The sequence below is a fragment of the Pteropus alecto genome, unplaced genomic scaffold (genome assembly GCF_000325575.1).
Source record: "Pteropus alecto unplaced genomic scaffold, ASM32557v1 scaffold137, whole genome shotgun sequence".
NCBI classification, from domain to species: domain Eukaryota; kingdom Metazoa; phylum Chordata; class Mammalia; order Chiroptera; family Pteropodidae; genus Pteropus; species Pteropus alecto.
In genome coordinates, this window is record NW_006440135.1 from 4,662,179 (window position 1) to 4,677,605 (window position 15,427).

The 15,427-nt window shown below is 64.2% G+C and overlaps 1 protein-coding gene across 1 annotated transcript in view; it reads right to left on the minus strand.

The window, feature by feature from the left end:
* Positions 1 to 15,427, minus strand: part of AHRR (aryl-hydrocarbon receptor repressor) — a 45,226-nt gene that overhangs the window by 7,001 nt on the left and 22,798 nt on the right. The window contains 3 exon segments of the mRNA XM_025050510.1: positions 2,988 to 3,121; positions 3,771 to 3,900; positions 5,571 to 5,660. Coding sequence (XP_024906278.1) covers positions 2,988 to 3,121; positions 3,771 to 3,900; positions 5,571 to 5,660 — 354 coding nt within the window.

Consider the following 15,427-nt stretch of genomic DNA (forward strand, 5'->3'; position numbering starts at 1 on the left):
GCACGTTCTCGTGGGTGCGCTCGCGGCACGTGGGGTGTGTGCCGACCCTCACACAGCAAGCGTGAACGTATGTCCACTAGGGCTGTCGCGGACCCAGGACAGAGCACAATCATGCAGCGCCCCGGCGGGACTTGCTGGAGCAGATAATCCCCAATGTTTCAGCTTCGAGCCCCCATTCCCACATTGTCATTCCTTCACTCCTGATGGTAAAACTCAAGGGCAGCTCGATTTGGTTTATCTCCAGTTGGTAGTGTGACTTTAAAAGCCAGCAAGTAAGTTAGGACTTTGGGATAAAAGAAAATAAAAGATCTCACTACAATGCAAAAGCTGACCTATTGAGTTAGTCACCAAGTGCCTTCAGGGTGTGCCTGCCCTAGATGGAACCGTGGCCCACAACATGGAGCCTCTCTGCCGCCTGCCCATCCACCCACACAGCCCTCCATTCACCCACCCTCCACCCACCCACACATCCACCTGTCCATCCACCCACCCACCTATCTGTCCATCTCTCCGTTTGTCTACAGATTTACTGAATGAACAAATACCTGCAAAGCACCTACTGTACACCAGTCACGTACTTGGTGTGGAAGATTCAGGGCAGTGATGTGCTGGGATGTGTTTAACCGCAGGCTCTCCAGAGAAGCAAGACCTGATTTGTACCATTTGCCAGATTTTTTGGTGTAAATATTTCCACCGTAGCAGATTTCAAGCCACCAAGCTAATGTCAACTGACCCTCTAGAGGCCTGCGGTTTTAACAGTGGCTCCTGTGGGCAGCAGAAGCCAGCCCCACGTAGCACTGCCTTGCCCAGACCGTGGATCGGTGTGGCCTTCCCACAGCCGCAGGGTAGAGCTGGGGGCCTGCAAGTCCACGCAAACGCCGGGCGGCCCGTGCGCTGTCCTCAGCGTGTTTGCCATTCGTGCCTGAGCACTTCCCAGCGTGTACAGGGTAAAATATAATCAGACACTTTTCAAACTAATTTCTTTTGTTCGTTTCCTCTATTCAGTGCTTTTACAGTCTCATTTCTAACCTATACTTTCCTTCCTGCTGGATTGTACATAAAACCCATCTATAGCGAGCTACATTGTAACTATCTTGTTTCCCACAGAATTTAGAAATATAAAAATAGAAGACTTTATGGACAACCAATTGCCTAAATGAAAGATGAGTGATTATGTGCACATCAAGATCACAGTGCAAATGAACCGCTGCTTCTCTCACGAAGGGTCCTGGGGGAGGGGTCTTACAGACACCAGCAGGTCCGTGAGACACTTCCGTTTCAGGCCCTGGCCTCAGAGCCACCGTCACCCACCAGAGACCTCCATCACCGTCTCCTTGGGGCAGAAGAATAACATCCAGGAACCACGAAGCTATCGCTGTGCTGCCAAATGGCCAAAGCCAAGTTATTGCCACAAATAACATGGTGACCTGGCGGCAGCCAGGAATGGCTCACTAAGTGGCCGTCACTCTGGGCAAATGCAAAGCAACTCGGCATGTCAGGTGGTCTAAGGCAGGTAGCATGGGGCTGGCAGCACAGCATCCCTGGCAGGGACCCTGCTTTGGAGAGGGGTCAGCCACATGAGGCCCAGGGCTCAGGAGCTGCAGGACACAGGGCCACAGAGAGGGTCTCCTGGACCCCACGTCGGGCCCCCTCGCGGGCCAGGGTGGGGTGAGAGGAAGGGGGGGCAAGGGGAGCCAGGAGCTGGGGAAATGCCTCAGCAAGTGGAGGCGGTGACATCTGGAGAAGGAGCCTGGGTAGGAGCAAAGTCAGGACATTTTTGCTTTTCATGCTCTACTGTTCTGAAGTGACTGAATTTGTACTATGTACAAGCAATGTTTTTACTAAAACAACCGTTAATGCTGAAACAAAATGGCCAGCCACAGGCCAAGGCTGCTAGACCTCCCGCCACCATGCCGGCCACGGGCCTCGGTGCTGACCGGCCTGCAGAGGGCTGGGCCGCGGGTCCCGGCCCAGGACCTGGTCGCTGCATGTGGGAGGGGTTGGCGGGTGGCTCAGGGGGCAGTGAGGCAGGCCCAGCGCTGTGGCCGGCACCGCATGGCGGCTCCGAGCCTGATGGGACAAGCTACGAGCTGCTGGCGGCCCTGACGGCTGAGCTGCAGGGCCCCTCACGGGACCATCCATAGACGGCCGCTGCCCGCTGCCCGCCTTCCCTCCCCAGGCGCCACTGAGCCCCTGCTAAGAATGCCCAGCCCAGCCCTGGCCGACCCTGGTGGCTGTGCCAAACACCCAGCCCCCAGCACTGGGGCTTGTCCCTCCCTGAGACACAGCCTGGGCGGGGAGACGGCCCCGAGGAGCGGCTGGGGAGACGTGCCACGGATGGTCAAGGGCCTGGGGACAGCAGTGCCCACCCCTGGAGGGGCTTGCCCTGTGGCGCTGACGGCAAAAGGCCCTGGGGTCTGAGTCCTGGGGTCAGAGGGCCGCGGGGTGAAGTGCGGCCCACCACGGGGGCGCCGGGCTTCCTGGAGCGGGTGATGGAGTGCAGCGCGGGCACCGGGCGGGGGCAGCAGAGAGCCGCACGGGCGTAGGCGGGGGCGCGGTGTCAGGCCTGGGCGGGGGCTCTGCGGGGCCGGGTCCCTGGAGGGCGTGGCCTCCTCCCCCCTCCCCTGCCCCCCCCGCCCCCTCCAGCAGGAGCTGGGAGAGGGACACGAGGGTTACACACGAGAGGCGGGAACGCGCGGACGGTGGTCTCGGGGACTCGGCCTCTTCCCTGCCGCCCGGTCTCCGCAGCGGGCAGGTGTGGGAACCGGGAAAACACTCTGAGAGGGACCCGGCAAAGGTGCAGCTAAACACAGCGCCTGCGACGGACAAAGCCGCCTCGTACTCAGCGTTCCCGCGGCGGCCCGTCGTCAGTGTCCGGGTTCTCTGTTGCTCGCCCGGCCCCCCGAGAACCCCAGCCCCTCACTACTGCCCATCCCTCCTCCCTGGGGCGCGTGCAGCGGGCACCCCGAGCCCCGCCGCTCACTCACCAGGAAGCCCGAGGTGCTGTCCAGCAGGCAGCGCACACGGCAGGTGAAGCAGCGGGTCAGGAAGGCCGCGAACTCGGTGGGGCCCGCGGCGCCAGCCTGGGCCCTGAGCAGCCTCCCCAGCACGGCGTCCTCTCCTGCCGCGAGGGCCGCGGAAGCAGAAACGCTCGGTGAGCCGGGCCGTACACCAGCGGCGCCGTCGCCACGGGGCACACGCCACGGTCACACAGCCGCTCGGCTCGAAGCTCCCCTGCTCCCGCCCGCCCCGTCCCCACGGACAGCGCTGTGACAGTGTGCTCCGCGAGGCCACACCCACGATAGCGCGGGGTCCGGCTGGTGCTTCATGAATGGCACCGAGGTCCATGCCTGTCGCTCAGCTTCACGGTGCACACCACACTGTCACGTGAGACTGTGTCGGGGACAGCTGCTGGGGACACACGTGCAAAGGCCGCATCCTAGCCCTGAGCAGTCCCTGACCTCCTGCCTGCTCTGTCTGAAGGGCGAGGCCCCATCTGGGGCTTTGAGGGGTCTCGCACCCAAGGGCAGCCCTTCTGAGCGGACGGCAGCCAGGGCTTCTCAGGCAAACCGAGTGAGCGCACAGGGATTTCCAGAAAGACGCCTTGAGGGGGACACAGAGGTGGCGGGAGCTGCCACCCACTTGGCCGGCCACGGGGAGCTGACAGGAGGCGGCGAGAGGCGGGGAGGAGGGCGGGGGGGGTGACGGACAGCTGGGCGGGCGTCCCCAGGAGCCGTGCTCATCTGAGGGGCACCCGCTGGGAGGCCCACCTGTGTCTGGGCGCAGGGGCTGCCCACCCACGGCCTGCGGCGGGTCCATGGCCCAGTGCAGCTGCCGGCGGAAGTGCTGGCGGTCGTCCACGTGGATGTAGTCGTAGATGTTCTGGTGCATCACGTCCGTCTGAAACGGTGCGACAGGGTTTCAGCCGGGCCCTGGGGAGCTTTCGCTCCGCAGCCAGGGCCTCCCACCCAAGCCAACGAACGCCTCAGCCACCTGCCGAGAGGTCACCTGTGTGGAGAGAGCCCACGAAAGGCCTGGGGCTGGGCTGGAAGGTCCTCTCTTACCGGGAGGACGCGCCATGCGGCCCGGAGCCCAGAACCCCCGACCCTGCTCGCCCGCCCGACAGGAGGCGCCCTCGAGGGCAGGCAGGAGGCTCAGGGCCCCTCAGGGTCCTGGTGTCTTCTGGGCCGAGACACCCGGTTTCTGAATTGACTGCGACCGTGCGTGACTCGGAGCCCGTCAGTGTGTCGCCGTGGCCAAGGCCGGCTGGGTGCTCCGGCCCTCACACGCCCAGGCAGCAAGAGCAGGGCTGTGATGGACACTGGCCGGCTCGGGTCACCCGCACCCCCGCAGTCCACGCAGACTGGAAGGAAGTGGACGTGGAGCAGGAGCACTGTCCTCGGCCAGTGTCCCCCCCGGTCAGGGGCTCGTGGTGGAAGCGGCGATCGGGCTTCCGCTGCAGCTCCAGGCCTGCCGCCCCTCACCTGACGGTCTCGTCTCACCCGGTGGCTTCCAGCTCACCTGATGGCTCTCACCTCACCCGCAGTCCACGGGCACGCGAGCGCCTCCCACAGGGACGTTTTCCTGATAAACTTGTGATTCAAGCACAACATACAGGCTGAAAAGTGCCGCCTCCCACCTTTACAGCTCGATGGGTCCCCGCGTGTCCCCGGGGGCTGCCGACGCCCTGGCTCTGCTCGTGGGCGCAGTCCAGCTGTCAGCCCACAGGGTGTGACACCCCCTGGCCGGCGCCCCTGCTGCCAACGGGCGTCTGGGCGCCTTGCACGTGACGCGCGCCCGGAGGAGCTGCTGTGACGCGGTGGCAGGCCCGGCCTCAGCAGACAATGCCAAACGGTTTCACGGTTTTCCGAGGCGGTCGTGCGCGCACACGCCCACGGGAGCGAGTGTGAAGCGGGTGCCGCTCTGCCGCCCTCCGCTCTTTCCGCCTGTCACGTGGGCCGCGGCGGCGAGGTGTCCGCGTGCGGCCTGCACCGCACGCCGCGAACCCCCGTGAAGCCGTGTCTGCCCGCGTCTGCGGCGCGCACGACCCTCGCTCCGGGTGCTCCCGCAGACGCCTTCCGCGCCCCCTCTGCCTTCCTGCTCCCCCCGCGATCGGGCGCAGTCTGAGTCATCGGTCTTCTCTCGTGGCCCCCTCACCCTGCCGTCACCTTCCAGACGCACCTCCCGCCACCCGATGTCACTGTCACGCCACGAGGCGACAGCCAGGCCCTTCCCTCCCGTGCGCACCGGTGCAGCCAGCGCCTTCGCCGGCAAGATGCCCCCACCGGGAGTGCCCCGCCCTGCAAATCGCACGCTTGCTGTGCCCTCCCGTCAGCTCTGGCCTCCGGTTCGCCCGCGGGTTCACCTGTGCGCCCTGCGCCAGGGCCACACTGTCCCAGCTGCCGAGGGTGCAGTGAGTCTCCCGTCGAGACCTAAGTCCCCGCGCCTGCCACGGCTGCTCCCCGCCCGGGTGTCCGGAGCCCCCCACATTCCGTGATGAGGAAAGCCGGATCTGGAGACGTGACAGTGAGCGTCCTCGGACGAGAGCCTGACCGAGACGCCGCGCTTACCTGGTGGAAGCCCAGGTGGTCTGCGATGGTGGCCGAGGCGTAGAAGATGACCCCTTCTGCACTCACGACCAGGGCGAAGCCGTCGAGGGTCTGCAAGGAGGAGAACGGAGCTCGAGGCACCGGCCGCGCTCAGGGCGGGGACGTTGCTCTGCCAGTTCTCAGCCCCGCCTCCCGCTTCGCATTCAGAACCCCGGAAGTGCCCACCGTTAACTTATTTGTGACCATTTTGCAATAGGTCCCAAGTCAGCAGATCACATACAAACTTGGTCATGGCGTATAAAGCCCAAGACTTGGTCCCTGTTTTTCTAATGATCATAAGATGTATGATCATGAAACGTGACCATCTCCGTGACGGGAGGGGACGCTTCGGGACCCGCGACGGAGCAGGGGCTTCCTTCCCGTTTCCCCCGGTGCTTCCCACACCCCCCGCCTTCTTCTGCACGATGCTTTGGTTCCTCTGAGAGTTTCAATTACGAAAACCTGTCAAACTCCGTCAAGCGCTATTTCTGCACCTACGGAAGTGATCCCACGCACTTTTGCGAGTCTATTAACGTGGCGAATTTCACGGGCAGATTTTCTGATGAAGAGTCATTCGTGTGTTTGAACTGGTTCGTTTCACTTGGGCGTTTTTCATAAATCTATTCTGTATTCCAGGAAAGGCCAGACCACAAGCTTCTCTCATTAGTTTGGTGTCAAGTACACACAATCCTCAGCGTGACTCGGGGCTCTCTGCCCTCCTTCCGTTCTGGGTCCACTTATCTAAGATGAGGGCCGTGTGTCCCTCGAGTGTCTGGCTCACCTCACCCCTCAGACCACCCAGTTTGGGCACATTCTGGGGAGGTGGTAAGGGAAAGCAGGTAGACTGCAGTACTATGTCGTTTATTTAATGGTTGTTAGCAAATTCGGGTTTGAAATTGTTTTCCTACATCAATTATGGCATCTTAAAATATTTTCCAGCAATGTACCCATTTCGTCTTGATTTTAAATGCATCGGCGTATGCTCTCACAATGTTTTCATGCTCATTAAGTCTGTTTTGTCTATAATCGTGTGGACTTCTTGGGTGTGGAGAGAAGGGCACATGGCTGTGGTGCTCCCCTCAGCCTCTCTCCCCATCTGAAAAGCCCCCGGCCCCTCCTGCAGTGGCACCCCAAAACCGTCACGTGAAGATGCACTGGGAGCACAGCCCCTAACCGCACGACCCATGAGCGTTCGATCTACCTATCAATCATCTCTCTATCCACCCATCAATCCTCTGCCGTCTGCCGTCTTCCCCACCGTCGCCGTCCCCACGGTAAGGAAAGGGCCATAACGGTGCAGCCGGCGTGCGGTCAGGCACCGACGTGGCGTAGCTCATTCGCTTTCACGTCACCTCCATGAGGCAGGGACAGTTACGACTCCTGCCTGCACAGAAGTTGTAGGTGAGGGAGGCTGAGGTATCCAGACAGCAGAGTTCATAAATATTTCAACTTGCATCTTTGAAACACACACATTTGGCCACTTTGGAGTAATGTCCATGAAGCTGCTGGCCGGCAGCAGGTCATCGTAATAGTCACGTCTCTTCATTCCTGGCCATCTGGGCACTTTGCTTTCTCTTCTCTTCTTTTTTTAAAACCTTTGCCGATTGGATGTGATCGATGATTTTACCATTGTCATAATGTTCATTTATTTCATTGTTAATGAGATTGAAAAACATTTCAGATGTTCGTTGGTAACTTGTCTTTCTTCTTTGGGAAGCCGCCTGTGCCTGTCATGTGCTCATTTCTCTATTAGGGTTTATAAATCTCAACTTCTGAGAGCTTTTAATTGACAGATACTGAAGCTTTCTAGGCAGCCCAGGTTGGTGGCACCCCAGGCTTCTAGAAAACGGCGGAAGGGCACGAGAACAAGCGAGGCGGCCCAGACCCACGCCCGAGCGCGCGGGCCGCTGGGGAACGTCCAAGTACTTGGAAGCAGAAAAGGCAACACAAGTCCCAGGGACCCCAACAGGGCTGTTTCAGGGGGAAGAGTGTAGAAACCCCCCTCAGAAACTGGGGCAAGAAGCCGGGGAAGCCCCCGCGGGCACGAGGCAGGAAGCGTGAAAATCGACGACGCTGTCCAAAGCGGTCCCGGGGCACCGACTTCCGCCAGATCAAAACCCGGTTCTCTGAAGAGACAGTAACTCTGAGAACCGCCAGCGAGACTGACTCGCTGGGGATCTTTACATCGTTACAGACCCTACCGACACTGCAAGGACGGGAAGAAAATATTAACACTGATAATCAATAAACTAAACAATTTAAATGAAATGGGCAAAGTCCTTGAAAAACACTAAAAACAGTGATATAAGAAGAACCAGAACATCTACGTAGCCCAATACCTATTACGCAAAGTGAAGTTGTATCCAAGCCTGTCCACACAGAGCAGTCCAGGAGCAGAGGAGAACACCTAAAACACCCAGGAATCGACCCAATAAAGCGTGCAGGACGCACACGCGGACGCCGAGGGGGCGGAGCAGAGGGCCCTCGGCAGTCAGGGGCGGCCCCGTGCCCGGGTTCACCTGCAGGTGCGAGGTGAGCCCAGTCACCAGAACAGAGTGTCTTTCTGCAGAAACCGAGATGCTGAGCCTAGAGTTGACGTGGGATGCGAAGGGCCCAGACTTGCCACGGCCATCTCGTTACGGAAGGGAACTGCGGGCACGACTGACCTCGAGCCGCAGCAGTCAGGGCCACGTGGTTACGGACAGACGGGCCCTGGCCGCTCTCATTCCCACACTGCCAGCCGCTGAGGTGCAGCCCAGAAGGGCAGCCGCGGCCTGGCGGAGTGTAAACGGACACGGCCAGAAGGAGCAACGGGCATCACGACCGGCCTGGAAGAGACCCCAGCGGCCCGCGGGAGGCCACCCCGCAGGCGGCAACACCGACCCCAGGACCGGTGAGTAGCGTGGGAAAGACGAGCCGCAGACTGTGGGCCCCGTTTCAGTTTCGAGTGACTCTCCTGACAGAGGCGCACACAGGGCGCTGGCCTCACACCGCGGTTTGGCTTCACGCTGGCCCTTCTGGGCACGAACGCCCAGGTCCCTGGCGCCCCAGCCACGGTGGCCGCTTTGAGTGGGCTGGCCCTGGACGATGACCACGAACCTTCGCCCCGCATCCGGACCCCGAAGCACGTGTGCAGGATGGGAACTGACCCCGCAGCGCACGCCCCCCGGACTGTGCCGACCATGTCACCCGACATGTCGACGCGGGGCCCACTGCCCTGACGTCCCCGAGTGCAGAGCAGGATGTGCAGAGTCCCTGGCCCCCGTCCTGGGTGCCGTCCCGGAGTGTGTCGACACATCGCCGTCCCCCAGACACACCGTGATCTGGGGAAAACCCAAGCGGCACCGTCTGACAGACGGTGAGGGCAGAGGGCACCCCGCCACCCCCGGTGTCCCGGCCGTGGCCAGACGTGACGCGGCCGAGCACGGGTGTGAGGAGCCGCGTCGAGCCCGGTGCCCCCGGCACGTGTCCCCGCCTGGCGTCAGCGCACGCGGCGCTCAGCTCCGCCCGTCCCGTGAGCGCCAGAGACGCTGCCCTCAGATCGGGTGGCTCGGCCCCGTCCGCGCCCGCGGCCTGCCCAGGCCCTGCCTGTCAGGCCTGCGCCCAGGTGGGGACCCGGGTCCCTCAGACCCCTGGCCCAGCCAACGCGGTGCTTTCTTTATGGTGGTTTTTTTTAAACTAAAAATTGTTTTTTCAAATGTGGTAAAATGTACATAATATAAAGTTTGCCATTTTAGCCACTTTTAAGTGTGTAGATTGTGGCGTTAAGTCATTCACGCTGCTGTGCAGCCACCACCACCACCGTCTCCAGAACTTTCTCCTCGTCCCAGTCTGAACGTCCGTCCCCGGTAAACGCTCGCCCCTCCCGTCCCCCAGCCCCCGCGAAGCACCATCTGCTGTCCCTGTGAATCTGACCCTCGGGGGCCTCGTGCGAGTGACGTCACGTGGCGTCCGTCCCTTCGAGCCTGCGCCCTCCAGGCACCCGCGTGGCCGCCTGTGTCCGTCTCCGTCCTCCTCAGGCCTGACTCACGTCCCGCCGCACGAGCAGGTCGTGTCGCGTCATCCGTCGTCCGTCAGGGGACACCTGCGTGGCTTCTGCCTCTGGCCACTCTGAGTGCTGCCGCTGTGACCGTGGCTGCCAGCAGGGCCGGAGCCCGTTTTCGAGAAGGAAGCTGTCAGAGGTGAGGCTGGACCACACTTCGCTGTCCCTGCTGGTCCCACCTGGGTAGAGGCCGCCACGGTGAGACCCAAACCGGCCGCCACCTGCAGAGCTGGGGCGTCCTTGACAAGGCGAGTGGCACCCTGGCCTGCGTCCCGCGCCCCACGCCTGTCCTGTGCTGGCTTGGCCAGCTTCGCCTCCTGGTCCTGGGGCTCCTGCTGGCCAGGGGTCAGTGGCGATGTGGCCTTGCCCCTGCCGCCCCGTGCTGCCGAGGGGGACGTGGGCCTTGGGCTGTGACGGGGAGAACAGTGTTGGTACCAGCCAGGCAGCAGCGGGCACGAGCGCAGACAGGAGGAGAGCCCAGCGCCTGCTCCCAGGGGCGCACGGGGTGGGTGCTGTCACCACAGCGGCTCAGCCTCAGGAGCCGGTGACGGCGTCCCCGGATGGGGGACCCCGAGGCTGCCCGTTTGCTGCCCACCCCTCGGCCCCTGCGGCCTCGCCCCTGGGCCGTGGCAGAGGTGGGCTGGGGTGAGGCTGCGGTGAGGCTGCGGGGAGGCTGGGGTCCATCGTGGGCTCATCGGAAGACGAGGTACCAATTCCGACAGGCTGTCAGAGCGACTACTCGCTGTGACAGCAAATCAGTAAAGAGCGGGAATCTGCTGTGACCGGCGGCCGTGGGCTCCAGGCAGCGTGTGCCCGCCGGGCCGTGACCGCAGGGACCTCGAGTCCACCCCCGGACGAGCCGGGGGTGCAGCCACCTGCAGACTCAGGGCAGCGGGGTGAGGGGGTGGGGGGCGCCCACGGCCTCTCCCAGGGCCCAGGTCGCTGGGCACGGGCGCCATCGTGCTAACAGTTCAAGGACCAAGGAAATATGCAAGGCTCGGGCACGTAAAATGCCTTAAAAAAGACTTTATGAGATTAGTCACAACCAAAACAGCCTTAATTTTAACTCGCAAGGCAGAACTTTTAAAAAGGGAAAAGACCGTGGGGCCGCGAGCCGAGTCATGTGGCTTCGATCCCGTGCGGGCGGAGCCGCCCGGCACCGCGGCACATGTGGGGCGCTGCAGCCTCGCCCCGCACGCTCGCCTCTCTCCCGCCGCCTGCAACCCTGAGACCGCTCTGCTTTTTTTTAAACATGGCACATGGAAAATGAGATCACTTTTCCAAGTGGAAAAAAGGTTTTGGCCCCGAGCTTAAAGCTGCGCTTTTTTTAAGGGAGAAAAATTCACATCTCTGTTCAATTACCGAACGTCACGAAAGGCGCACCTGCCGCTCAGGGCGTGGGTCGCGGTGCTGGTGCCTCCCCGGCGGCCACCGAGGGGACGTCCGAGAAAGCGGGGCCACCTCGGGCCGACGCTCCAGATGTCCTGGTGTCTGCCAGCCCCCTGGCAGAAAATGGCCAGCAAGAACTTCAAAGGCAGTTTGTCAAGGTCGCGGCAGAGGGAAAAGGAACAATTCTCAGCCCCTCGCTGCTTCTCCCGGAAGAAGGGGAAGCGGGGCGCACGGCGCTCCCCCGGGAGCCGTTGCCATGGCCGTGGAGTGACAACACGGCCGGCAGACAGCACAGTCACGCGAGGCGGGCAGTGACCCACGGGTCGGCAGCTGGCTCGGCCTCCTGGAGCCGGATCGCGGGCTGGGCGTCTCCGGCCAGCGTGCGTGCGAGCGAGCGGCCGGCTGTTTCCAGACCCCACCAGCAGTGAACTTGGCCTTGAGGCTCCGCCACGAAGCAGCCCAGCCCTTGAGCACCGACCTTGAAAGATGAGTTGGCCAGTTGCGGTGGGGCCACCACGTGCAGGGGCTCAGGCGCCCTCCCCTGCCCGGCCGGGCCCGGCAGCCACAGCGACGTGCCTGCGGCACCGCCCGGATTGAAGGCCAGGCCGGGGAGGGCCACGTCCTGGCCCCAGCCCCCCGGCCTCGCTGCCGGCAGAGCACAGCCAGAGCTGGGCACAGGCAGCCTGCCTGTCCCCGTCCCCGGCCCCGGCCCCGGGTGGAAGACGGCACCTCGGAGACACCACCCCGGTGCTGCCCTGGCCCTGCGGCGCCTCTGGCCTCGCGGTCCTGTCTGAAAGAGCGGGGACGGCACGGCGACACCTGTGGGGCTCCGGCGGCCGCCGTCGTCACCGGGACGCGAGACGGGGCTGGACGGTGACGCCAGAAGCGTCCGGAGTGTGGTTTTCTGAAGGGCAGTGAGCCCATCTTTAAAGCGGGACCCCCTTTCCGAGCACACGCATTCCCCGCGAGGCTCGGCGTGAGGAGCTCGGCTGTAGGTGACACACGTGGGCCCCACCACAGGGGCCTGGCCGCGCGCTCCGCGGTGCCACGAGGCTCCGCTCGCCCCGACCATCTGCCTTGGTCCACGCTCCAGATCCTTCCTCAGCATGTGGGCGCTGGAGCTGGGTGGCTCGGGGACAAAGCCCCCTCTGGAGGTCAGCGGTGAGAACGAGGCCGGGCAGGCGCTGCTGGTGCGGCCACCGCCTCCCCCGCTGGAGCCGTCCGCATGAGCCCCGGGTGCTGCCGGTGACCCTGGGCACCAGCTGCCCTGGCGTCCCTGTGCAGGACGGGGCTCTGTGACAGAGCACGCCGGGCAGGGTATCCCCAGCACGCCCAAGCGACAGGCAGGTTCTCAGGTTCCCGCGAACCCAGGATGACCGTGAGCCGGCCAGGAGGAGCCGGACACGCAGACTCGTAACCGAAGGCCATGGGACAGCGCAGGGCCCACGTCTCCATGCTCGGCGGCTTTGACCGGTGATGGCAAGACGAGCTTTACCCTCACAACATGCATGACGCAGCCTGTGTGCCCCCTCCCCAGGGCCGCCCTCCAGTGTCTGGCCTGGGACCCTCACCCCATACCGAAGTCACCTGCTGGGCCCCTCAGTGACCACCAGCTCGGCAAGGACAGTGTCTATGCCTGGAGAGCCCAGGCAGGGCACGGCCTGAGTGATCGCAGTGGCCAGTGAGCCGGGCTCAGGGTGGACGGACAGTCGGGGATTCACGTGGAGGGTCCTGGGGCCGAGTCTGGCCAGGCCCCAGACACCTGGACCACCCTGAGGGGGCCAGCAGCTCTGTGCTTCTGGCCACACCAGGCGGTAGATGGCGTTTCCTCTGAGCAGGAAAAGCAAAGGGGACCGGAAGAGCCACCCGGAAACGGGAGCCTGGGCCACCTGACCGAGGGACACGTCCGCCAGCCTTGCCCAGGAGCCTGCCCTGGGTCCTGCACTCCTGCCCTTCAAAGTCAGGGACCGAGGGGGCCCAGCAATGGCCTCCCACAGCCTGCGGACGGACGGACAGACGGGGAGAACAACGGAGAAACCCTCGTCTTCGCCGCCGCCCCTCCCGGTTGCCTGGGGCCGGTCCCTGTGCTGGGACGAGGGGCCGGGCTGGCTGGTGGCTGCAGCGAGGAGGGGACACAGCCAGGCTGGCCCAGGCCCCGATGCCCCCTCCTCTGTGTACACCCCAGCCCGGGGGCCCCTCCCACAGTGCCGCTTTCTAAAGGGGACCCCTCACCGAGGAGGCGAACCCCAGCCCAAGCCCGCCCTCCCCTCTGACGCTCGGCCCTCATCCCCCCTTGGCCAGCGCATGGCTGATCGGAGGAGCTGGAGGGGGACACGGGCGGGGGGACAGGCCTCCCGGGGCCTGCGGGCGCCCCGCACGTGGGCAGCACAGGGCGGATGCCCCGGAGCCAAGACGAGCTCGGTTTCAACGTCCTGAAAGAGACGAGAAAGTCGATCGCGCACGAGACAAGAACGAGAAACGGCACAAACGAGTCCGCGGCCCCGACCGGGACGAGCGCGGCGTGGACAGGACCCCGTGGGGGCGGGGCGGGCGGGCGGCCTCTGTGCGGGAAGGCCGGAGAAGCCGCGCGGGCCAGCCCCGGACGCCGCAGCTCCTGCAGGGGACGTGGCGGCGCGGAGGGGACATCAGACGGACGATGGGAGTGACGTCCAGGCCGAAGACGAGGAAGCTCAGAGCACCAAGCAAGGGAGACAGGTGGAGGCTGGAGAGAGGTTTAGGGTCACCAGAGCCAACGACAGGGCCCCAAAGCTGCAGGAGGCGGCGAGAAGGACAGCGACACAGCCCTCCAGACCCTGCCACAGCCGCGGGGCCCTGCGGACCGTGCGACCGCGTTCTGGAGGCCGAAGGGGAAGAACGTCGACTCTAAAATTCTACATTCAACCCAGTCGTTACCCAAAAGCGAAGGCAAAGCAACACCCAGCAGCCCCACGCCTGGGGCCGCAGTGAAAGCTCTGTGGGGGGCCCTCGGAGAGGAACCTCGGGGCGCAGGACTCAGCATGGAGGACGACCAGAGGTCCCGGGCACCTCGGGGGGACGGGGGCGTCTCTAAAACCGTCAGCGACAGAGACCAGCCCCTGTGCCATCCGAGGCTCGACCCGCAGACGGGGCAGTGTGCCGGTGCGGGGACCGTGCCCCGGGCAGGCCCCCGAGTCCCGCGGGGACAACGGCGTGCGTGGGCCCGAGAAATCAGCGCGAAGCAGCGTGAAGATGGCCCCACAGGGACGTGCACGCATCGCAGTCAGCACGCTCAGCCTCCCGAAGGCAGGGCCAGAGGGAACACAGCCGGCGGGCAGCGCGGCCGCGGCCTCTGTGGACAGAGGTGGCCCCGCTGGGGGCGAAGAGCAGAAGCGCAAACAGGTGGACGCGGCCACGGAGAGGAGACAGTCGGGCAGAGGGTCCCTCGTGACCGTCTGCCAGAGGAACGATTAGAAAGTGGAGAAAAGCTCGAAACGGAAGGATTACGCGGTGAACCCAGAGGGAGCAGGGGCAGCTTTGTGCCTGACGAAGGCCGTTTGCTGGGACGAGGAGCTCACGGCCGACGCGCTGCGAGGTCAGAAGCGTGGGGCGCCCCAAAGCCAGGGACAGCTCCTGGTGAGCCCCGGCCCCGGCCCCGGCCCCGGCCGCGGCCGCCACCCAGCTCCTGGTCCTGTGGTCAGCTCTCCCTTCCCCTCCGCAGCTACTCAGACACCGGCCTCCTGGGGCCACTGTCCCCGTCACTGTCGTGGGCGGCCCCCCTGTGGCCTGGACCCGAAACTCCAGAGCAAATAAGCCTCCCCCCTGCAGGTGTCCCCTGCACCGGCTTCTCCCGCAGGCCCCCTCCTTCCCTCCCGCGGCCTCGGGCTCCAGGCCCAACACCTGCCACCCCGTCAGCCTGGTCCCGTCGGGTGGAGAGACCCCTCCGCTGAGAGCCGCGGGGCGAAGGGGGGCTGCAGAGCGGAGCGTGGGGAACACCTTCCCGGGGCCTGCGGGGTGACCTGGGGCCCCAGCCTGGGGGGGACAGGCTGGGGTGCCGGGCGTGGGCTGTGACGTGACAAACGCCCCGGCCTTTCGTCAAAAAAGGTGCCGCCCCGCTGGGACCTCCGGGCGGGACCTCGGGCCTCAGTCCTGAGAAGCGGCTGCCGCTTCCTCGGCCGTCTCCTGCCGGCCGCTCTGTTTGCGGGGCTGGCGCTGTTTCCTCCGCCTCTGGGAAGGACCCTCAGCCGGTGACCCCGGCCGTCCCGCGGAACTCGGGCCTGTGCTCCCGCTTGACCCTGCCACAGGGGTCCAGCATGGGTGGCCTTGTTGCCGCCGTCCCCGGGAGCCCGCCGGCGCCCCGCGCCCCGCTTCTGCCTGTCTCCCGCCTCTGTCCTGCGGGGCCAGCGCCCCTCCTGCCACGGCCCCGGCCACG